This window comes from Castor canadensis, chromosome 8 (genome assembly GCF_047511655.1).
Source record: "Castor canadensis chromosome 8, mCasCan1.hap1v2, whole genome shotgun sequence".
NCBI classification, from domain to species: domain Eukaryota; kingdom Metazoa; phylum Chordata; class Mammalia; order Rodentia; family Castoridae; genus Castor; species Castor canadensis.
The window spans coordinates 87,077,977-87,102,726 of record NC_133393.1 but is presented as its reverse complement, the minus strand read 5'-3'; the positions used below and the strand labels follow the sequence as shown (position 1 = coordinate 87,102,726).

Genomic DNA, 24,750 nt, shown 5'->3' with positions numbered 1-24,750 from the left:
TATTGGTGGGACTGGGGTGGAGTTTAAACTCAGGGATTCCGGCTTGCGAAGCATGCGCCCTTGAGCCACACCTCCAGTCCATTTTGCTCTGGTTGTTTTGGAAATGGGGTCTCATATGTGAACTATTTGCCTGGGCTGCCCTGGAAACCTCGATTTTTCCATATGGAGGCCTCTCAAGTAGCTGGGATTACAGGCATGAGCCACAAGATCTTTTGTTTTGTTTTGTTTTTTGGTGGCACTGGGGTTTGAACTCAGGCCCTTATTCTTGCTAGGCAGGCGCTTGAGCCACTCCGCTAGACCTTTTTTGTTCTGGGTTTTTTCGAGGTAGGGTCTCTCGAACTATTGCCGCTTTTGGCTTTGAACACTGATGCTCCTGATCTCTACCTCCTAAGTAACTAGGATTACAGACATGAACCACCGGTGCCCGGACGCTACTAGAGTTTTTTGTCTTGATCTTTTCCAATGAATTTTTTTTTTCCATTCCATTGTTTTTTTAAAAATCCTCCTAAAGTGAAGGTTTCATTTAAACCAAAACTCCAGCCAGGCGCCAGTGCCTCATGTCTGGAATCCTAGTACTCAGGAGGCTGAGATCAGAAGGTTCGCAGTTCAAAGACAGCCTGGGGCAAATATTTCCCCGAGACCCTATCTTGAAAATACCGAACACAAAACAGAGCTGGTAGAGTGACTCAAGTGGTAGAACGCCTGCGTAGCAAGTGGGGGGGCCCTAAATTCAAACTTCAGTGCCTACAAAAAAAAAAAAAACAACAACAAAAACAAAACCCATTCTGATCCAGTGTAATCGTAAAGGAAAGGCCTTTCTCATTTTAATACCAAATGCATTCTACCATTAAGTTGCTGATAATTGTATCCTAGACCTTCTCTAAATTGATCTGCATAAAGAATAACTGCATCCTTAGTTTACCCCTAAAATGCCAACTCTTTAGCACTCACCTCCAAAGCCATGGCTCAGGGTATCTTCCCTCTCTGCAGTGGCTTCATTTGTTAGTCAACCATCTCTCTCCATAACGTTTTCCCAAAGACTCTGCTCCCCACACATCTCTTCTTCATTTCTCGTTAGCACTCGATCATTATGTTCAATCTTAAATTATTTTCTTTCCTTTTTTAAGCTTCTTGATAGGAACCCTAGCATATGTTCTCCTCAGTTTAGGATTGGTAACTGCACAGTAGTGTCTCAACAATTGCTTATTGAAATGAAAGGGAAGAATTTAAAAAACTTGCTTTAAAAAGCCTTCATTTCCAGTCCATGATGAATCCATGCTGCTTGAAAAATGAGAGAGAGAGAGAGAGAGAGGATAAATAATGCTAAATTAGCTTAGTCTGCAAACATTTAGTTGCTTTGCAAATGGCTGCTAGAGAAAACAATGAAAACAATAAAAGTTATGCAAGACTTTCAATCTAATATCAACAAAAGTACTTGGAAGTGAATTGATAATGTCAAAAATGCTGGATAATGATGGCTATTTTAATCAAAGCTCACATTTATAAAAATAATTTCCTTAGTTGTGGTACTTTCAGAAACTATTACGAATCTGAGTAAATAGACTTAGTTGTGATTTATAGGAAAGGGGAGGAGATTTATGACTGCAGAGAGTGGGAGTGGGAGTAAGGTGGGGTAGAATTGGTCTAACCACTCAAAAAAGTATTCCCGAGCTTATGAAAGTTTCCATTAAGGAGAAATTCTGAAACTAGCTGGGCACTAGTGACTCATGCCTGTAATCCTAGCTATTCAGGAAGCAGAGATCAGGAGAATTGTGGTTCAAAGCCAGCTTAAGGAAATAGTTTGTGAGATCCTATCTCAAAAATACCACTGGTGGATTGGCTCAGGTGGTAGAGTGCTTGCCTAGCAAGCTTGAGGCCCTGGGTTCAAACCCCAGTGCTGAAAAAAAAAAAATATCCATCAACAAATGGCTGGTGGAGTGGCTCAAGTTATAGAATGCCTGCATAAGCAAGCATGATGCCCTGAATTCAAAGTCCAGTACTGCCAAAAAAGGAGAGATTGTGAAACTAATAATAGATTTCCACATTTTAGTCAATATCTCAAGAAGAACTGATAAATAATATGACAAATGTGAGAAAAACAAATAAGTTTACAAAGTGACTTGGGAATATCAAGGAAGGAATCACTTAGACAATGAGATCTTAAAGAGAAAGGAAAACATTAAATTTGCTCTCTCTATATTATCTTTAAAAGACAACTACTTTATGATTCCCTACCTCCATTTTTCTAAAGGACTAAAACACCTAAGTTGTGTTCTACATAAATTTTACAAGGACTCATTATAGGACTAATTTTATAGTAAGGTTCCAACAGAGGAAGTTCTTGTAGAGAAATTAAATTATATAGCCACAATTTGTATAAAATTTAAAACATGTAAGATGATGCTATATAGTTTATGAATTCCAATACCTACAGTAAAACTAGATAAAGATAGACTAGGCACAAGCCCATCAAATTCATGATTGTCATGGCCTCTGGAATGGGATAGAGAAAGGATCTGGGGAGTACAGCCCAGGGGATGTCAATTTGTCTCTAAGGCTTTCCTTTATTTAACACTATCTGCCCAGGCATGGTGATGCACAGCACATGAGGAGGCCAGAGGATATTGAGTACAAGGCCAGCCTGGGCTACCTAGCAAGAACCTGTCCCAAAAGAAGAGAAAAGTGTTGGTGGGTGGCTCAAGCAGTAAGAGCACCTGCCTAACAAGCATGAGGCCCTGAGTTCAACCCCCAGTACAACCAGAGAGAGAGAGAAACAAAAAATTTTAAAAAAGAAAAACTAAAAAGAAAATCTGAAGCAAATAGGATAAAATGTTAATATTTGTTCATTGTTCGTACTGAGCACACCTATATTATTTTCTGTCATATTTTTTAAATTAAAAAATGAAGCTACACGACTAACAAAACCACCCTGTCCTTTAATTGCTCCAGTCTCCTAAACCTGTTCATCATCTCTACAGTCAGAGCTGCCCAAAGCACACTTCCCAGGTAGAAAGCAGCCTCTAGTTTTCTCTTCAAATTTTTGAGCCAACTATGGAACTTCAAATCCTTCTTCAGTCAGGTCCTTGAAAAGACAAATAGGCAGTGGAAAGAGTGTGATATTCATCCAAATATCTTCCAAGTTACTACACATCTAGGAAAAGTTAAGGGACCACTGAGGAGTGATAACACACTATTCCTTTACAGGCTTAAAAATATTTCAGCAAAATCCCAGGAAGAGAGAACAGTTACATTTAAAACACTGGATCTTGAATTCTAACAGCTAGATTTTAAGTTCATTTAAGCAGTGCTGTCTTCTATTTCTCTTAGTCTTTGTCCTCAATTCTTTCCTGCCCTCCCTCCCCCCTTCACCCTTCTACCATCACAGCATATGGAATGCCTACTTCTCTGAATAGAGTAAGCACTCTTTAAATGTTCAAGTCAATGATATCATAATGGGTATATTATGACATCACCACAACTAGAATACCATGGTTGGTTAACAGCTAGTTAATAACAGTAAGCCGCAACCTCTAGGAGCAGCCTTCTAGCTTCCTAGTGGACATTTTTATTAGCATTTATTTGCCAATATTCTATGAAAAAAAAAAAAGAAATAAAAGCAAATCACCTATTATTTTAAAATGTTTTCCAAAATGTTAACAAAGACCAGCAGTGACTCCGACTCAGAAAATGAAACCCAGGAAACCATCATCTCAAAAAAATGGAAAAGAACATCCAGAAATATTCTTGATATTCCTGTGGTCCCTGAGCTTAAAACCCCATTAGCAGTACAAGCTGTCCTCTCCAAGATTGAGCAAGCACAGCTCCTTCGAGTCAAAGAGGTAGGTGATGAATGGGAAGTTTACACACTGCAGCTTTTTTCTTTGAAAATTCCCATGACTTGAGTACATTTGGTTTTTTTAGAACTCACTTTACATTCATGATATTTAACTGTATTTGAGATAACTTTGACTTCAAATGACAATTTTACCCCCGTGTATAACAAACTCAAATTTGATATTAATCTCTCCATATCAGAACTCAGAATTAATCAAGACAGGTGAAAAAGCAGGCTGGGAGCAGTGATGAGTTTCTATAATCCTAGCTCAGGAACCCTGAGGCAGGAGGATCTTGAGTTCAAGACCAGCCTGGGTTCTAAGGTGAAACCATCCCTTCCCCCCTCAAAAGAAGTAAATCAAAATCAGGAATAAAGGTCAGTAATAGGGTAGGTACATGCTGAAGGCTCTGGGTTTGATCCTTACCTTGGGGGGGGCAGGCAGAGAAAGAAAAATAAAAAGAAATACTGGTACTTTCTCACTCTACACAGAATTTTCTCTGTTCCAACCTCCACCAACTAGTAACAATAACAGTGTTTGAGCTGGGTGCCCAGTGGTACATGACTATAATCCTAGCTACTCATGAGGCAAAGATCAGGAGGATAGCGGTTCGAAACCAGCCCAGGCAAATGGTTCACAAGACCCTATCTTGAAAATATCCAACACAAAAAAGGGCTGGAGGAGTGGCTCAAGGTGTAGATCCTGAGTTCAAACCCCAGTACCACAAACACAAAATTAAAAACAAACAAAAAAAGTGTTTGCTTTTAACAGTTGTCCCCCTACCTCCACCCCCTGCCCCATGGGTGAACTCAAGCAAGTCTTTGTGCTCATGAAACAGGCCCTATGGCTTGAGCCATAGGACTCCAAAATGGACTCAAGTCCATTTTGCTCTGGTTTGTTTTTTTTTTTGCCCAGGCTGGCCTCCAATCTGGATCCTCCTAATTTTAGCCTCCCAAGTAGGTGGGATTATAGGCATGTACCACTGGCACCTGACTCTAGTATGTTTTATTAATCTGTTCCTCTATGCCAATACCAGCATGTCTTGATTACTGAGGGTTTACAGTTATTTGTGAGATCATTTAGTTTTGTTCTCCCATTTTGTACTTCTTCAATTATGATAAACCTCTCTTACATTTTCCTCTCTCTCCTTTTCCTCTTCTTGGACTTCTTTCTCTGGAGTGACACACTCAACCACACATAATCTGAAAACTGTGTTTATCCACGCCAAATTCTCCTTTTCTGATTCCAAATAAAAATGTAGAATCAGCCTGTCAAATTCTGCCATATAAACACTTTAAAAGTCTGCTTGTATTTGATCTTCAGTAACATTACTGAATTTATTGATTCTTTTGGGAAGAATTGAAATCTTAACAATACTTAGCTTTCTGACCCTTCAACATAGAGTATTCTCCATTTTTTTATGGCTCACTTTTCTCAGCTATGCTTTGTAGTTTTCTCTTTTTTAATGCTTATAATTTGTATTGGTATTGTACTTAATTAATAGATCAAGTTAAGGAGAATTGATTTTTTTTTTTCTGGTGGCCCTGGAGCTTGATCTCAGGGCCTCGTGCTCCCTAGACAGGTGTTCTACCACATGAGCCACTGATCAGCCCTGTTTGTGTTGGTTATTTTCAAGATAGGGTCTCAGGAACTATTTGCCTGGGGCTGGCTTCAAACCATGATCCTCCTGATCTCTGCCTCCTATGTAGCTAAGATTACAGGCATGAGCCACTTGTGCCCAGTTCATTTATGCTTCTTGAGTGGTGAACTTTTTTTTTTTTTTTTTTTGGTAGCTCTGGGGTTTGAACTCAGGGCCTCATGCCTTCTAGGCAGGCACACTTGAGCCACTCAACCAGCTCTTTTTTTGTGTGTATGATAGGGTTTTGGAGATAGGGTTTGGTGAACTATTTGCCTAGGGCTGACTTCAAACCTCTAATCCTCCTGATCTCTGCCTCCTGAGTTGATAGGATTACAGATGTGAGCCATCAGTGCCAGCTATTATTTATGCTTCTTGAGTAGCTGGGATGACTGAGATGGGGGGGGGGGGGGCTCATGAATTTTTTCCCAGGCTGGTCTTGAACTTCAATCTTCCTGATCTCTGCCTCCCAATTAATTTTAATTTTCAACTATTCACAGCTATTGTAGAGAAATACGATGGATTTTTGCATGTTAATCTGGTACACTGAAACTCAGTTGTTGGTCCTCTCTGACTTTTTGGTAGATTCTTTGGTATTTCCACATATGCAGTCTTATTATATGCTAATAAAGTCAGCTTTATTTCTACCTTTCATCTTTTCATCTCTGTGCATTTTAAGTTTCTTTACTGACTTGTTAGGAATTTAGACTTTTTTTTTTTTTTTTTTTTTGAGAAAGTTTCTCCCTATGTAGCCCATGTTGGCTTCCAACTCCTCCTGTCTCAGTGTCCCAAGTGCTAGGATTATAGGCATGCCATTCATCACCACACCTGATCTGAGAACAAACATTCATGGCTTTTTGGTTTTGGTTTTTGTTTTTTGCAGTACTAGGAATTGAACTCAGGGCCTGCAGCCCTTCTTGTTTCTTTGTTTTTGGTGTCACTGGGGTTTGAACTCAGGACTTCATGCTTGCTAGACAGGCACTGTTGCTGCTTGAGCTACTCCACCAGCCCCCCCAAACCTTTTTTTTTTTTTTTTTTTTGTGGTGCATTTTTTGAGATAGGGTCTCTAGAACTATTTGCCTGGGGTTGGCTTAGAACTGAAATCCTCCTGATCTCTGCCTCCTGAGTAACTAGGATTTTAGGCATGAGACACCTGTGCCCTGCTTGTATTTTGTTTTTGTTTTTGTTTTTGTTTTTTTAATTCCAACAGCTTTTATTTATTTTTATTTTCTTAGTGGTACTGGGGATTGAACTCAGTTCCTTGCTCTTGCTAGGCATTTTCTCTGCCTCTTGAGCCACTCTGCCAGCCCTTGTTGTGTTAATTATTTTTGAAATAAGGTGTGGACAATGATCCTCCTATTTGTGCTTCCCCATGTAGCTGGCATTACAGATGCACACCACTGTGCCTAGCCATTGGTTGAGATTGGATCTCAAACTTTTTGCCTGGACTGACCTTGAACCATGATCCTCCTGATTTCCACCTCCCAAGTAGCTAACTCTGAAAAATTCTGTGCCCTTTTGCAGTTGACCCCTCCCTCTCTCCCAGACCCTGACAACCATTACTTTTCTATCCTTATAGTTTTCCATTTTTACTGAGGGCTGGGATCTGTATAGGTATGTGCCACCAAGCATGACTTGTTTATTAGTTCTAACAGTTTGTATGTATGTATGTCTGTGTATGTCCATTCTTTAGGGTTTTTTACATATGCGGTCATATGTTGGTACTTAGTTTTACGTGATGACCTATAGTTCATCCATTTACCTGCAAATGACATAATTTCATTCTTCTTTGTGGCTGAATAATGTACATCTTTCTCTTAATCCATTCATCAATTGTAATGCAATCTGGTCTGTTTCCACAGCTTGGCTATTGTGAATAGTGCCGCCTGCAATAGACATGAGTGTGCAATGTCTTTATTGTATCCTGACTTTACATTCCTTTGGATATTTGCCCAGGAATGGTATCACTGGATCTTATGGTAGTTCTATTTTTAGTTTTTTGTGGAACCTCCATACTGATTTTCATAGTGGTTGCACTGATTTACATTCTCACCAACACTATAAATGGGTTCCTTTCTGCTGCCCCACATCCTCACCAACATTCGTTGTTATTTGTATTCTTGATGATAGTCATTCTAGCAAGAGTGAGGTGAAATCTTAATGTCATTTTGATTTGCATTTCTTTTATGGACAGAGAAATAGATGAGCATTTCTTCATGTATTTATTAGCCATTTGTACTTTTTCCTTTGCAAAATATCTGTTCAGTTCATTTGCCCATTTCTTCATTGGGTTGTTGATTCATTGTGGATTCATTGGTTAGTAATCCTTCTCAGATATTGTATAGTCTGCAAATATTTTCTACCATTCTATGGTCTGTGTCTCCAGTTTGGTAACTATTTCTTTTGCTGTGTGCATAAGCTTTTTAGTTTGATATAGTCCCATTTGTCAGTCCTTTCTCTTAGTTGCTAAGCTACTGGAGTTCTATTCAAGAAGTTATTGCCCCAAGCCTTGTATGCACATATGAATAATAAAAGAAAAAAAAAAACAACAGAGACACAGAGACTTTAAAGAAAAAAAATAATAAAAATTAAAAAAAAAGAAGTTATTGCCTATGCTTATATGCTAGAATGTTTTCCCTATTCTTTCCTGTAAATCAAAGTTTCAGATCTTTTTGGGGGTGAGGTTTAAACTCAGGGCTTCACACTTGCTAGGCCGTCATTCAACCACTTGAGTCACTCCACCATCCCTTTTTGGTGTTTAGTACTTTTGAAATAGGGTCTCCTGAACTATTTGCTTGGGCTGGCCTCTAACTGCTAGCCTCCCAATCTCAGCCTCCCTAGTAGCTAGAATTACAGGTGTGAGCCACCAGCACTGGGTTCTTTGATCCACTTTGAATTGATGTTAGTACATGGTGAAACAGGGATCTAGTTTCAGTTTTCTACGTGCAGATATCCAGTTTTCTCAGCAACATTAAAGTGGCTGTCTTTTCTCCATTATATGTTTTGGACTTCTTTGTCAAAAAATCATATAGCTATAGCTGCATGGATTTATGTCAGAGTCTTCTGTTCCATTGGCCTTCATGTCTGTTCTTGTGCCAATACCATGCTGGGTTTTTTTGTTATGGCTCTATAGAATAGTTTGAAGTACAGTATTGTGATATCTCCAGCATTGCTATTTTTGCTCAGTATTGCCTTGGCTATTCAAGACCTTTTGTGCTTCCATATGAATGATAGCATTGATTTTTCTATCTCTGTGAAGAATGTCTTTGGGATTTCAAAGGGAATTGCATTGAACATATAAATTGATTTTGATAGTATACCAATTTTATGATATTGATTCTGCTGATCTATGAGCATGGGAGATCCTTCCATATTCTGATGTTTTCTTTCTTCAATGATTTGTTGTTTTGTTGTAGATGTCTTCCACTTCCTTTGTCTTTTTTTTTTTTTTAGGCTATTGTATATTAAATTGTTTTCCTGATTTCTTTCTTAATCTGTTCATTGTTGTTTTATAGAAGAGCTACTGGTTTTTTGTATATTGATTTTTGTATCCTGCTACTTTGCTGAAAGTGTCTATGATGTCTAAGAGTTTTTTGATGGCGTTTTTATGATCTTTCAGGTACACAATCATATAATCTGCAAATAGGAATAGTTAGACTTTTGAATTTCTTTTATTTCTTCTTCCTGTCTTATTGCTCTAGCCAGGAATTCCAAGACTATCTTGAATACGAGTGGAGAGAGTGGACACCCTTGTCTTGTTACTGAATTTAGAGGAAATGGTTTCAGTTTTTCTCCAGTTAGTATGATGCTGTAGGTTTGTCATATATAGCCTTAATTATATTGAAGTACATTCCTTCTATTCCTAGTTTCTTCAGAGTTTTTAATCATGAAAGGATGTGGAATTTTGTCAAAGGCTTTTTCTACATCTATTTTTTTTTTTTTTGGCCTCAGACCTTTTGCAGATTGCCCACCTTTATCAATGTTTTTTGGGTTTTTTTTTTTTTTATATGTGCATACAATGTTGGGGTCATTTCTCCCCCCTTCCCCCCGCCCCTTTCTACATCTATTGAAATAAGCATGGGATTTTTCTCCTTGCTTCTGTTTATATGCTGTATTACATTTATCGATTTGTATCCCAGCGTCACTGGAATGAAACTGACTTGGTCATGGTATATGTTCTTTTTTATGTATTTTTTAATTTTATTTTTATTATTTTTTTGGTGGGACTGGAGTTTGAACTCAGGGCCTCATGCTTGCTAGGCAGGTGCTCTACCACCTGAGCCACTCCACCAGCCCTTGCTATGTTGTTGAATTTGGTTTGCCAGTATTTTATTGACAATGTTTGCATCTATGTTCACTAAAGAGACTGGCCTATGATTCTCTCTTTTGTTGAGTCCTTGTCCAGTTTTGAAATGAATGTAATACTGGCTTCATACTTTGGTAGTATTAATTCTCTTTCTTTTATGGAAAAGTTTGAGAAGTATTGGTATTAGTTCTTCTTTAAAGGTCTAGTAGAATTCAGAAGTGAATTTATCAGGACCCAGCGCTTTTCTTTGTTGGGAGATTCTTTATTACTGCTTCAATCTCATTGTTTGTTACAGATCTATTTAGGTATTTTATGTCCTCTTGTTTCAATTGGGGGGGGGAGTTGAGGGGTTTTTTTTATTATTATTATTATTGTACTGGGGGTACATTGTGACATTTACCAAACTCCTGTTTCAATTTTGGTTGGTCAAATGCATCTATAAATTTATCCATTTTTCTAGATTTTCCAGTTTATTTGAATACAGGTTTTTGATGTTTTTCCCAATGATGCTCTGGATTTCATTGGTATTTGTTGTGATAGCCCTTTTTTCATCTTTAATTTTATTACTTTGGGCCTTTCCCTCTCTACCTTCTTGTCAGATTGGCTAAGGGTTTATCAACCTTATTTATCTTTTCAAAGATGCTAATTTTTATTTAATTGATTTTGGCCTTAGTTTTTATAATTTCTTTCCTTCTAATTTTGGGTTTAGCTTGTTCTTCTTTTTCTAGGAGCTTTAGGTGCAGCATTAAGTCATTTATTTGAGCCCTCTCTGTTATAATAATATAGGTACTCATATCTGTAAACTTTCTATCCCATAAGATTTGGTAGGTTGTGATTTCATTTTCATTCCCCCCTTATTTCTTCACTAACCCATTGGTCATTCAACAACATGCTGTTCGATCTCCTGGTGTCTGAATATTTTCTGTAGTTTCTTTTGTTGGTGACTTCTAGTTTTATTCCACTGTGGCTGATAACTTACAGGGAGTTATTTCAACTTTTTATTTATTTATTTATTTATTTATTTATTTATTTGCAGTACTGGGGCTTGAACTCAGTCACCTTGAGCCACTCCACCAGCCCTATTTTTGTGAAGGGTATTTTGAGATAGGGTCTTGTGAACATTTTCCCAGACTGTCTTCAAACTGCAGTCCTCCTGATCTCTGCCTCTTGAGTAGCTGGGATTACAGGCATGAGCCACTGGTGCCCAACTTCAACTTTCTTATATATATATTTTTTTCTTTTATTTTTTCTTTACTTCATTTTTTCAACTATGTTATGTTTGTTAAGACTTGCTTTGTCTCCTTAAATATGATCTATGTTGGAAAAAGTTCCATGGCCTGCTGAAAAGAATGTGTATTGTGATGCTGCTGGATGAAATACTCTGTGAATGTTTGTTAAGTCCATTTGGTCTATAGTATCATTTATTTTTCCTTTTTTTTTTGGTGCTGGGGACTGAACTCAGGTCTTGGCATTTGCCAGGCAAGTGCTCTTCCACTGAGCTGAATCCCCAACCCCTATAGTATCATTTAATTCAGTGGTTTCTTTGATTTTTTTTTTTTGTGGTGGTACTAGGGTTTGAACTCAGGGCCTCCTAATATCCTGAACAGGCATGATCCACCAGTGTCTGGAGCTTTGTGGTTTTTTTGTTTGTTTGTTTGTTTGTTTTGCCTACTTGCTCTATCTATTGGTGATAGTGGGGTATTGAAGTCTCTAATCATTGTGTTGGGGTTTGTCTGTGGTTTTAAGTTCAGTATTTCATGTTTAATAAGGTTGGGTGCACTGATATTAGGCATATATGCAAGTTCACAATTGTTATTTCCTCCTGATGTATTGTTCCTTTTAGTAGGATGGAGTGACTTCTTTGTCTCTTCTGACTAATTTACATTTGAAGTCTACTTTATCAGATACAGGTATACCTACTGCTGCCTGTTTTGGGGGTCCATTTATTTCGGAACTCTTTTTCCACCCTTGCACCTAAGCCAATGTTCGTTTTTGTCAGTGAGATACATTTGTTTTTTTGTGGTGCTGAGATTTGAACTCAGAGCTCACACCTTAAGCCACTCCACCAGCCCTTTTTTTGTGATGGATTTTTCAAGATATTTGCCTGGGCTGGCTTTGAATAGAATCCTCCTGATCTCTACCTCCTGAGTAGCTAGGATTTCAGGTGTAGGCCGCCAGCACCCGGCTAAGTGAGATACATTTCTTGTAGGCAACAAATTGTCAGCTCTTGCTTTTTAATCCAGCTCACCAATCTGTCTTTTGATTGGGGATTTGAGATAATTGACATTCTATGTTAATATTGAAAGGTAGGTGGTAATTCCTGCTATTTTGTTGCTGTAATTATTATTTTTTTTTTTAGTGTTTGATTCTTTCCTATTTTTCATTTGCTTATCTGCTTATCTGGTGAGATTTAATTATGCTTTCATGGCTGTGTTTATCTTTGTAATATTCCTCTTAAGTACCTTTTGGAGTGCTTGTTTAGTGGCCACAAATGGTGTCAGTTTCTGTTTATCATGGAAGTTTTTTATTTCTCTTTCAATTATGATAGTTTTACAGGTTAATCTAGGTTTGAAATTATTTTCTTTCAGTGCTTGAAATACCTCATTCTATGCTGTCCTTGCTTTTTAAGTGTTCTGTTGAGAAATCTGCTATTATTCTGATGGCTTTGTTTTTATACTTGTATTGATGTTTCTCCCTTGCAGTTTTCAATATTCTTTCTTTGTTTTCTTAATGTTTTAAATATACTCTGCTCCTTTCTTCAGCAAAATCAGTGATAAGGGCAGAATAGGACCTGCCTGAAACTAAGGGGGGGGATGCAGGGGGGAGGGGGCAGGGTGGAGAAATGACTCAAACAATGTATGCACATGTGAATAAATAAACAAACAAAAAAAAGTGACTTTGAAAAAATAAATATAATATGCCATTGAGAGGTTCTATTTTGGTCATTTCTGTTTCAAATCCTAGAGTCCTTCACAGATGGGGATATTTTTCTCAAGATTTGTGAAGCTTTCTGCTGCTATTTTGTTGAGTATGTTTCTTATGCCTTTAACTTGCACCTCTTACCCTCTTCAATATCCATGACTTGTAGGTTTGGGCTTTTAATGGAGTCACAGAATTCTTCCATATTCCATTAATACTTCTTCATTCTTTTTCCTATGTATTCATCTGTTTTTTTTCTATTACATCTACTTTGTCTTCAAGCCCTGAAATTCTATCTTCTTCTTGATTCAGTTTTCTGGGAAGGTTTTCAACTGAATTTTTTATTTGACTTAAGGAACTTTCTATTTCCAGAGCTTCAGTTTGAGTTTTTTAGGCTTTCTATATCTTTATTGAATTTTTTTTCATGCCTTGTATTGTCTTCCTTATTTCATTTTGCTATTTATTTGTATCCTCCTTGGGTTCACTCAGTTGTTTGCATCATCTTTGAGTTCATTTAGTTGTTCTTTGCATTCTCATTGAATTCATTTAGCTGTTTATTTGTATTCTCTTTGATTAATTGACTTGTTTTTGCATGTCTTCTTTCATCTCATTAATCATTCTTATCTTTTTTTTTTTTTTTTTAGTGGTACTGGAGTTTCACCTCAGGGCCTCACACTTGCCAGGCAGGTGCTCTACTACTTGAGCCACACTCCACAAGGCCTTTTTTTTGTATGTGTGTGTTGTATATTTTTAAGATAAAGTCTCATGAACTATTTGCCCATGCTAGCTTCAAACTGTGATTCTTCTGATCTCCTGTGTAGCTAGGATTACAGGCATGAGTCATTGGCACCCAGCTTATCATCATTTTTTTGAGCTCAGAAATTGAGATTTCATTCCTCCTTCAGATCCTTTGTTGTATAATTGTCAACCTTTTAGAGAGTCATGTTCCCTTGTCTTTAATATACCTTATGACTCTATTTTGAGAATTGCATATCTGTAGTCAATTAGTTGGTTGGTGGTTTTTAGTCACCTAAAATCTTTCCCTTGAATTATTTTCTATGTTCTGGCAAGAGTGGTTAGTGACTAGGTTGTTGTGCTATTTCTGATGACTGGCCTGGGGTATAATTTAGCAATAACAAATTCACCAACTCAATACCAAACTAGATATTTACATGTAGTATAACACCATTGATGGTATTATCTGTATACCTACATTATATGTAAAGGGGACTAGTGCTCTTGTATCATACAGTAGGGGGTTAGAAAAATAAAACTTGTTTACATTCAGGTGGGGGAGGAGATAAGAAAAAAGGAAGATGTGGAAAAGGGGAGTGAAGTGTGAGGGCTGCAGGTAAGCAAAATCCTAGTGTGTAGAGATATAGTTCAATTGTTGTGGAGAAGTGTGTTATTGTCAGGATAGAAAGGCTGAGAGTAATATAAGAAAAAGATAGGAGATAGAATAAGTGAAGAAAAAAATTTTGAAAAGAAATGAAAAAGTAAGTAGAAAAAATTGGCAATACAGAGGAGTAGAGCTAGGCAGGTGCTCTACCACTTGAGCCACTCCACCAGCCCTTTTTTGTGTTGGATATTTTTGAGATAGCATTTCATGAACTATGCCCAGGCTGGCCTCCTCATCTCTCTGCCTTCTGGTAGATAGCATTGTAGGTGTAAGCCACAGACACCCAGTCTTACAAACTTTTTTTTAAGTTGGTATTTCTTTGTTGATGAGGGGAAGAATGGATATCTTCTGTGCTCTATCAGTACACTAGATGCTCCCTTCTAATCTCTGGTTCTTGGTTGTTTTTTGTTTTTTTGGCTTTTGTTTCTTTCTTTTTTTAGGAGAAAACAAAGATTTATTAGATTGCCATTAAAAGAAGAGATAAATGGTGGGTGGCTGCACAAAGGAGCATAGCCTGGTCTTTAGGTTTTTGTCTACAACCCTGGATTGCAGGTGTAACTTGGCAGGGGATGTGGGGAAGAGCCTCTGGATAAGGCAGTTGCTGGAGTGAGGTGGGGCAGTTCTAGGTATATGAAATAGCCTTCATGAGTTGTTTGTGGGTTCTCTGAGCACAGCTAATGGATTAGAAAGCACTCTGACTCTTCTCCCTGTTTAGGGAATTCAATGGTTGCTCTGACTTGTCCACAATGAGCTTTTCTCCCTTTTCTACCTAAGCCTTGAGTTTAAATGTTTCATTTGAGGAGCCAGGGGAGAATAGCTTCTGTCACTTGTGTATATGCACATGCTGCTGGATTGTGTGGTAGGTTAAGGGCTCTAGCTAGCTGCCCAGTTCACCTGGTATCGTCCTTATTTTCGTATAGAGACCCAGATGCTGAGCTTTAGCCTGCTAGTCATTGGCTTCATGCATCTCCTTTGGGTAAAGATTCTTGGCTGATTGGCTTCTGATGCCCCCCACCTCCAACCCCACTCCAGACAGGTCTGGGAGTCTTCAATCAGTCCATTTATCCAAAGGATTCTTTAGAGGATCAGATGCAGCCCACAGTATCTGCAAGAGTCTCACAAGGTGGAAGTTTTAGCAAGGACTTATTTTATTTATTTATGTGTGTGTATGTGTGTGTGTGTGTGTGTGTGTGTGTGTGTGGTACTTGGACTTGAACTCAGGGCCTGTACTTTGAGCCACTTCATCAGTCCTTTTTCATGATGGGTTTTTTTGAGATAGGTTCTCTACAACTATTTGTCTGGGCTGGGTTTGAACTGCTATCCTCATGATCTCTGCCTCCTGAGTAGCTAGGATTATAAGCATGAGCTACTGGCACCCAGCCAAGGATTTATTTCAGCAGAGCAGGATAAAGTAGAGAGAAGTGGGAAAATAAAAGGGAGAAACATTTCCTGTTCCCATGTAGGAAATGGGAGTAAAGCAGAAAAAAGAATTTTTAAAGAGGGAAAATCTGAAGCCCCTGTAAAACCAAAATTAGCAAAACTTTTTTTTTTTTGAGATAGAGTCTCACTATGTTGCCCCAGCTAGCCTCAAACTTGTCATCTTCCTACTTAGCCTCCCAAGTAGCTGAGCTTAGCAAACCTTTAAACAGACAGATTTATATTAATTCTTACTGACATTCTGGGAAGAAAGGTGACAAAAGTTTTATTTTCAAACTAAGTATTAATCTTTTACTCCTTTTTGTCCTTGTAGGAGATTAGTATGCAGCTGAATGACATAATGAACAATGTGCAGCACATAATAGCTCGCTATAATATTGATTTTAATTTACCCTTTGGAAGAAGGAGCTTCCTTATTGAATCTAGGAACAAACAGAGGAACGCTTTCTTGGAGAAAATCATTGCTTATTCTAAGATCATTGACATTAGAGAAAAGACTCTTGCCCACATTCTGGCCTGGCTGGAAGAATGGAGTAAGTTTCCTTAAGGGATTCAGAGGAAAACCACAAAGTTAATGAAAAAGACAGAGAAGAGAATTTATAAGTACATTTTGAAGAATTAATCAGATTTGAGAAGGAAAGACTGGTTGGCGGAGTGGCTCAAGTGGGAGAGCACCTGTCTAGCAAACATGAGGCCCTGAGTTTAAAAAAAAAAAAAAAAAAAGGCTAACGTGGTTGTTCAGAGAACACTTCTTCTCTGTTTCAGTAAGAACAAATCAAAAATACAGGCTGACTCAATTAGTGGCAGCTATTCCAGTTTCCCTATTTTTATTTTATCTATCTATCTATCTATTTATGAGTCACTAGGATTTGAATTGAGGGCCTTGCACTTGCTAGGCAGACACACCCTCACTTCTTTTTGTTTTATTTATTTTGGGGATAGGGTCTCCCATTTATGCTCTGGCCAGCTTGATTCACAATCTTTCTGTTTATGCTTTCAAAGTAGCTATGATGAGAGGCACAGGCCACCACATCCAGCTTTTATTGGTGGAGATGTGGTCTCATGAACTTTTTGCCCAGGCTGGCTTCAAACCATGATCCTCCCAGTCTCCATCTCCCAAGTAGCTCATATTTTATAGGCTTGAGCCACTGCACCTGGCCTCAGCCTCCTTTCTTTATTCCAGTATGCCAGCATTCTCCTGCCCAATGTCCTTATGCTTACTATTCTCTTGCCTGGGACATTTTTCACCGGATAACCACATGGCTCATTTCCTGCTTAACTTCTACTTTTAAATGATTTGGTCTCTGACACCTGTCACCTAGCCCTGTCACCTAGCCCTGTCACCTAGCATGCCTCATTCATTATCCTTAATTTTTGTCTATAGGATTAGTATCTGATATACTACATAGATTGACTTCATATTTATTTTTTGTTTGTCTCCTTTCACTGGAATGTAAATACTGTGAAGTCAGAAAATTTGTTTTACTTAATGCTTTATCTACAACATGTAGAACAGTACGTGAGGAATTGGTGGAATGGCTTAAGTGGTAAAAGCACCTACCTAGCAAGTGTGAGACCCTGAGTTCAAACTCCAGTGCTGCCAAAAAAAAAAAGAAAATTAGAACGGTACATGACAGGGTAGAGATTGATGAATAAGCTAAAAATTTAAAAATGTAAAGGAATTTCATTTTGTTGCAAGAAATCATGCACTCATATTTTCAATATCTACTTCCCTGAGTCAGGGAAATAAACTAAATAGACACATTTTCATCAGATTCATATTTTCATATCCAAGACTTCTCGTCTTTTCCTTTATAATTGCTTTATAGAGAAAAGGTTCAGAATAACAATAAGTACAAGATAATTATATTACCCACACTTTTTTTTTTTTTTTCAGTACTAGGGTTTGAACTTAGGGCCTTCACCTTGAGCCACTCCACCGGCCCTATTTTTGTGAAGGGTTTTTCGAAATAGGGTCTCATGGAACTATTTGCCTGGGCTGGCTTCAAACTGTGATCCTCCTGATCTCTGCCTCCTGAGTAGCTAGGATTATAGGCATGAACCACAGGTGCCTGGCCACCCATATTATTATGTTATATAGTTATGCAACATTGTAAGTCTATATGTCCTCGTTTGTATAGTGGTGAGAATAAAAAAAAAGTCTGCGTGGTTGTAATTATTTATCTTTCTGTACAAAAATAATTTTTTTTACTCTCTTCAAGATGCCACTTTGTCTGAGATAACTGAAATAGACTTTGAAGAATACCACCACTGGGTAGCACAAATGGAGTTTTTACCAGAAACGTTAAAAGCAATTGACAACGATGTCAAGATACTATGTAGAATTAGTATGACTCTCCTTGAAGAACAGAAGAGACAAAAGAAAAAACTATGTAAGGGTGCTTTATGACTTTAAATACTATTTGATCTATGCCCTCAGCCTTTTTGTTTTTATATTTTAATCATTTTTTAATTTATTTTGGGAAGGATAAGGGAGGGGGTAGGGGAAGGGGGGAGAAATGACCTAAACATTGTATGCAAATATGAATTAAAAAAAATTTTTTTGTTCCTGGGGTTTGGACTCAGGGCCTCATGCTTGCTGGGCAGGCACTCTACCACGTGAGCCACTCCACTTGCCCTTTTTTGTGTTTTTTATTTTTTGAGGTAGGGTCTCATGAACTATTTGCCAGGGCTGTCTTTGAACTGCCATCCTCCTGATTTCTGCCTCCTGAGTAACTAGGATTATAGGCATGGCCCAGTTGTTTCTATTTTGTTTTTGAGTTAGAGTCTTGATAACTTTGCCCAGGCTGACCTTGAACCTTAGTTTCCTGTCTTTGCCTCCCAAGTAGCTGGGATTATAAGGAATGAGCCATCATACCCGACTAAATATAAGTTCTTTATCAGAAAAGTGATTTGTGAATATTTTCTTATAATCTGTGGCTTAACTTTTCATTTTCTTAGTGGTATCTCTGAAGCCCAAAAGTGTTTAATTTTGAAAAACTCCACTTTGTCAGTTTTTTCTTTTATGAAACGTGGTTTTAACATTGTACTAAGAACTTGTATCAAGCCGGGCACAGTTGTGCTTAGAGTCCCAGCTACTTGGGAGACAGAGGCAAGAGACTTATTTGAGAAGCAGAACCAATAGGAGATCATATATAACCCATGTGTGTTTGTGTGTGTGTGTGTGTGTGTGTGTGTGTGTCTGACTGTCTGTCTGTCTGTCTGTGTGTTCCATTGGGGAACATACTTTGTATATGATTTCAATCTTTTTTAAATTTATTGAGACTCGTTTCCTAGTCCACTGTATGTTCTAACTGGAGAATGTTCTATGTGTATTTGAAAGAAAAATATATTCTATTATTGTTGGGTGGAGCATTTTAAGTTTGATTTATGGTGTTGTTTAAGTTTTCTGTGTATTTACTGATTTTCTGTGTAGTTATTCTATTCACTATTGAGAGTGGGATGTTGAACTCTCCAATTATTATTTCTGAGTTGTCTGTTTTTCCTGTTAATTCTGTCAGTTTTTGCTTCTTGTATTTGGGGGTTCAGTTGTTAGGTGCATATTTATTTATAATTGTATTAGCTTCCTGATGAATTAACTGTCCATTCATTATAAAGTGTCTTTCATTGTCTAGAACCATGTGTTTATTCCTTTAATTAATCCTCTTGATCTCTACCTCCTGAATAGTTAGGATTACAGGACTGAGTTACAGGCCTGAGCCACTGGCACCAGACCAGAATTTTTTTCTTTTAATACAAGTTTGACAGGATTTTTGTTTGTTTGTTTTGTTTTGTTTATTGTATTGGCATTGAACCTAGGGCCTCATGCTAGCTAGACAGGCACTCTACCACTTGAACTATGCCCCAGTTCTTTGTCATTGTTTTTGAAACAGGGTCTCCATATGTAGCCCAGATTGGCCTTGAACTTGAGATCCTCCTGCTTTAGCCTCTGGAGTGATAGACATGCACCACCGTGCCCAGATTAGCATACCATTTAAATCCCCCTTTCTCAGTATATTGTTGGAGTAATGTCCTTAGTGCTTGCACTAGGGATTGCAGTATACAATAATCTCCATTTATCTACAGTTTTGCTTTTTTGCAGTTTTAGTTACTTTTGTAACTCATCCTTTCATGTAGCTTATCCATACTGGATACCCACACGTTAGACCAGTCATTTAGTAGCCTTCTTGGTTATCAGGTGGACTATTACAGTATCACAAATCTTGTGTTCACTTGAAACCCTTATTTTACTGAAGAATGAGCCAGTATCAGTTCATGTTTGCTGTAACAACAACAATAGTCCTGAAAGTACAAGAATAGTGATGCTGACAATTTGTATAGTCTAAAGAGAAGTTGTAGCCAGGCGCTGGTGGCTTATGCCCATAATCCTAACTACTCAGGAGGCAGAGATCAGGAGGATGGCAGTTTGAAGCCAGCCAGGGCGAATAGTTCATGAGACCCTATCTAAAAAAAAAACCCAATGCTAAAACGGGCTGGATGAGTGGCTCAAGGTGTAAGTCTTGAGTTCAAACCCCAGTACCACAAAATAAATAAATAAATAAAAACAAAGAGAAGTTGTAGAGTTTTCCTTTAAGTGAAAAGGTGAAAGCTGGTGAATTAGCAACAGAAGGAAAAAAAAAATATATATATATATATATATATATATGCTGAGGTTGCAAAGATGTAAGAAGAATCTTGTAGCCAGGCACAAGTGGCTCACGCCTGTAATTCTAACTCTTCACAAAAAAGGGTTGGTGGAGTGGCTTAAGGTGTAGGCCCTTAAACCCCAGTACCACAAAAGAAAAAAAAGAACGAATCTTCTGCCCATAAAATCGTGAAGAAGGAAAGAGAATTTGTGCTAATTTTGTTGTCACATCTTAAACTGAAAAAGTGATGCGATAAGTGGCAAGTGCTTAGTCATTTGAGTCACACTTCATCTCATCACATAAATACTGTGTATCAGCACAAGAAGGGAGAGTATAGTATAATAAAGATATTTTGAGAGAGAGAGAGAGATATGACATTCACACAACTTTTGTTATAGTTAATTGTTACAATTATTTTATTTTATTGTTAATCTCTTACTGCTTGCATGTATTGAAAAAATGTAGTGTATGTAGAGTTTGATGCTATCTGTGGCTTCAGGCATGCACTGGGGGGAGTCTTGGACTGTGTTCCCCACAGATGGAGGGACTACTCTCTCTCTCTCTTTCTCTCTCTCTCTCTCTCTCTATACACACACACACACACGTATACATGCATACATGTGTATGGGTATATATATGTATATATGACAATAGCATATGTATACATATGTATGTTTTTCTTTTTCAATGGAGTCTTGCTATATTGCCCAACCTGGCCTCAAACTTGTGCTTCAAGTTTGAGTAATCCTGCTTCATCCTCCTCAGTAGCAGGGACTACACGCATGCATCACCATGCCCAGCTTTTATTTTTGGTGGTACTGGGGTTTAGACTTAGCGCCTCATGCTGAGGGCAGGCCCTCTACCACTTGAGCCACTCCATGAGCCCTTTTCTGTGTTTGGTATTTTCTTTTTTTTTATTGTTTTTATTGTTTTATTATACATATGTGCATACAAGACTTGAGTCATTTCTCCCCCCTGCCCCCACCCCCTCCCTTTGTGTTTGGTATTTTCGAGATAGGGTTTGTAACTCTTTGCCCGGGCTGGCTTCACACCATGATCTTGCTGATTACTGCAAAGACTCTACCACTGAGCTACATCTACAGCTGATTTTTTTTTTAACAGGGTCTTGCTATGTAGCCCAGGCTGGCATTGAACTCATAATCTTCCAGCCTCAGCTCCTGAGTGCTGGAATTATAGGCATGTGCCACCATGTCCAGCCTGATTTTTTTAAATGAATGTATAGTCTTTATTTTTCTAGAATATCTTAAAATTAGAATCATGCAGTATGTAGTTTTTCAATTCCTAGCATTTAATCATACATATTTAAATTCCCCCTATATCTTCTTATGGCTTAATAGTTCATTTCTTTTCTTTCTTTCTTTCTTCTTCTTCTTCTTCTTTTTTTTTGGCAGTACTTGGGTTTGAACTCAGGGCCTACACCTTAAGCCACACCACCTGCTCTTTCTTTGTGATGTTTTTTTCAAGATAGGGTCTTACAGAAGTATTTGCCCAGACTGGCCTTGAACCTCAGTCCTCCTGATCTCTGCCTCCTGAGTAGCTAGGATTACAGGCATGAGCCACTGGCACCTGACTAGCTCACTTATTTTTTTTGCTGAGTAATATTCAATTGTATAGGTTGCCTCACTTAATTTATCCCTCTATTCAAGGACCTTTTGATTGCTTCCAGGTTTTGGTGATTAAAAATAAAGCTGCTATAAACATTTGCCAAATTTTTTGTGGGGGGTGCATAAGTTTTCAAATTAATTGAGCAAATGCCTAGGAGTAGAGGTCCTGGATTATATGATAAGATTGTTATTTTATAAGTAATTTTGTAGGAAATTGCTAGGCTAGGGGTACATCTCTGTGATAGAGCTCTATCCTAGTGTATGAGAGGCCCTGGGTTCAATTTCCACCATTCCCCATCCTGTCCCCAAAAGAAATTGCCGGAGCCAGGCATGCTAATGCATGCCTGTAATCCCAGCAACTCCGGAGCTTGAAGCAGAAGGATCATGAGTTCGAGGCCAGCCTGGGCTATACAGTGAAACACTGTCTCAAAAAATAGCTTACTGAACTTCTTAAATTTGTAGGTAAATATTTTTCATCATATTTGAGATGATCTGTCCATTATTTTCTTTATTTTTTTTCTTTTTTGTGGTATTAGGGGTTTGAACTCAGGGCCTCACACTGGGCAAGCAGGCCCATCCCTTTTTGCTTTACGGATTTTTCTGATAGGGTCATTAATTTTTGCTCTGGGCCAGTCTCGTCTGCAGTCCTTCTATTTACACCTCCCTTGTAGCAGGGATGGTAGTTGCACACCACCACACCCAGTTTATTGGTCAAGATGGGGCCTGGCTGATTTTTTTCTGCCACCCCCCAATGGCCTGGAACCATAATCCTCATGATCTCCACTTCCTGTGTAGCTGGGATTATAGCCTTCTTTATTCTTTTATGTAACTCTCTTCTCTTCTGGGACTTCCAGAAGTCCTAGATTGGAGTGCTTTGTAGTGTCTGAATGTTTGTGTCTCCCAAAAATTCTTTATTTGAAATTTCAACCCCCAAGGTGATGGTAGGATATGGAGCCCTTGGCAGGTGATTGAATCATAAGGTCATGAATGGAATTAGTACTGAAGTTTTGAACCCCTGGACCAAACTCCTGGGCTTCCATATGCCAGATCTGGCCACTTGTCCTTGTATGCCAAATAAAGAGATGTTAGTAATCGTTAAGGAGAAGAAAAGTAAGCACTCCAGCCCATCTTCATTCATCTTCAGGGTATAGACATGAGCTTTACCTTTAAATAAACAAAGAATTAGGCAGGGGGCAAAATGTATACATAATTAGATAGCCCTAATCACAGGCCTGTTCCCTTTGTCAGAGGGGGCAGCAGTCAGGTGATGTAGCAGGTCATTGTTTCTGGATTGTTATCCCGGGATTGGTTGGGTGGGGTCTGGTTGACCATTGTTTCAATCCTTGTTCTTTCTTTCTTTTTTTTTTTTTTTTTTTGGTAGTACTGGGGTTTTGAACTCCGGGCTTCACACTTGCTAGGCAGGTGCTCTACCTATTAGGCCTTTCCACCAGTTCTCAGTCTTTGTTCTTTGAGAAGTTATTACTGTCATCACCTGAGAGGGGCAGCCTGGTTCTCATAAGATGATTACTCCTGCTTCAGGGTGCAGTCTGGTCATTCTTAGTAATTGTCCTCATTTGAAGAGTGATCTGTCCTGCAAAGCTCCTCTGTTCATTAGAAATGTAGTTTCAGCCCCTTGTCATAAAGATGTTATGGATATGATCATTCCTGTCCTTCCTTGATTCCAAGATGGCTTCAGGAGAGAATGTTTCAAAGCAAAGGACAACAGGTACAAAATAGAGACAGAGATGCCAAGCTTTTCTCCTGTTTTTAGTTAATCTGTGGGCCCAAGTAAAGAGTCAGTGCTTTTTCAAGCAAAAGCAATTGAAGCATTTGTTACAGTATCTTTATAAAAGAGGCCCTCTTACCCCTTCCACCATGGGAAGCAGGCCTCTTACCTGCTTCCAAATATACCAAATTTCACTTGATCCTGGATTTCTCATCTTCCAGAACTTTGAGAAATAAATTAATAGATACACTGTTATAGCAGTGTTAACAAAATTAGGTAGCAGCCCACAAATCTGAGGCTTTGTTTATTTTTCTTCATTCTTTTTTCTGTACTTCAGCTTGAATGATCTCCATTAGTTTGGCATCAGATTTGCTGATTATGCTGGGCACAGTTGGCTCAGGCCTGTAGTTCTAGCTACTCAGGATGTAGAGATCAGGAGAATTGGTTTGAAGCCAGTACCAGGGAAATAGTTTGTGAGACCCTATCTCAAAAAACCCATCACAAAAAAAGGGCTGGTAGAGTGTATCAAGTAGTGAGAGTGCCTCCCTAGAAAGCATGAGGCTGTGAGTTTAAACCCCAGTGCTACAAAAAAAAGAAAAAAGAAAAACAATTGTTGCTTATTTTCTTCTGTCACCTCAAATCTGTCTTTGAGCCTTTCTGGTGAATGTTTCATTTTAATTATATACTTATTAACTCTAAAAAATTTTTTTTTTTTTTGGCAACACTGGGGTTTGGGCTCAGGGCTTTGAACTCAGGGCTTCAAAGGCAAGCAGTCTACCTCTTTGAGGCAGGCTAGAAGTAGGAAAAGTTTGGGGCTCATGTAGGTTTCCTGGGGATGACCCAGACTACTCTCACCTAGCTGATAACCGCCCATACCCCTCCTCACTTGTACATTATTGGGTGGGAATCTACTGGGTCTGCCCTCCCATGGGTTAGATGCTCTTTCTGCTGGTGGACTCCACCTGTGCCCCCTTTGTATTTCCTTTCCTAACTTAAAAAAAAAATTTATTGAACTCACAGCCTCACACTTGGTAGGCAGGCGCTTTGCCACTTGAGCCACTCTGCCAGCCCTTTGCTAACTTTTAATAAACTCCCTCTACACCCATGTTTTCTGCTTGGATTCCTCCATTTGGAGCACAAGGCCCAAGATCTTCTGAGAACGACTGCCTATGACAACTTGTACCATGCCTCCAGCCCCCAACTTGCATATCTTTATTGATATG

At 38.5% G+C, this 24,750-nt stretch overlaps 1 protein-coding gene across 3 annotated transcripts in view; it reads left to right on the top strand.

The window, feature by feature from the left end:
* The window catches only part of Fam186a (family with sequence similarity 186 member A), a 77,033-nt gene that overhangs the window by 1,000 nt on the left and 51,283 nt on the right, over nt 1-24,750 (top strand). For 2 of the 3 annotated variants that reach the window (XM_074083352.1, XM_074083353.1), the window contains exons 2-4: nt 3,663-3,839; nt 15,844-16,063; nt 17,753-17,923. In XM_074083352.1, coding sequence (XP_073939453.1) covers nt 3,663-3,839; nt 15,844-16,063; nt 17,753-17,923 — 568 coding nt within the window. The remainder of the gene's footprint in view (nt 1-3,662; nt 3,840-15,843; nt 16,064-17,752; nt 17,924-24,750) is intronic. The other variant, XM_074083354.1, reaches the window with a different exon arrangement.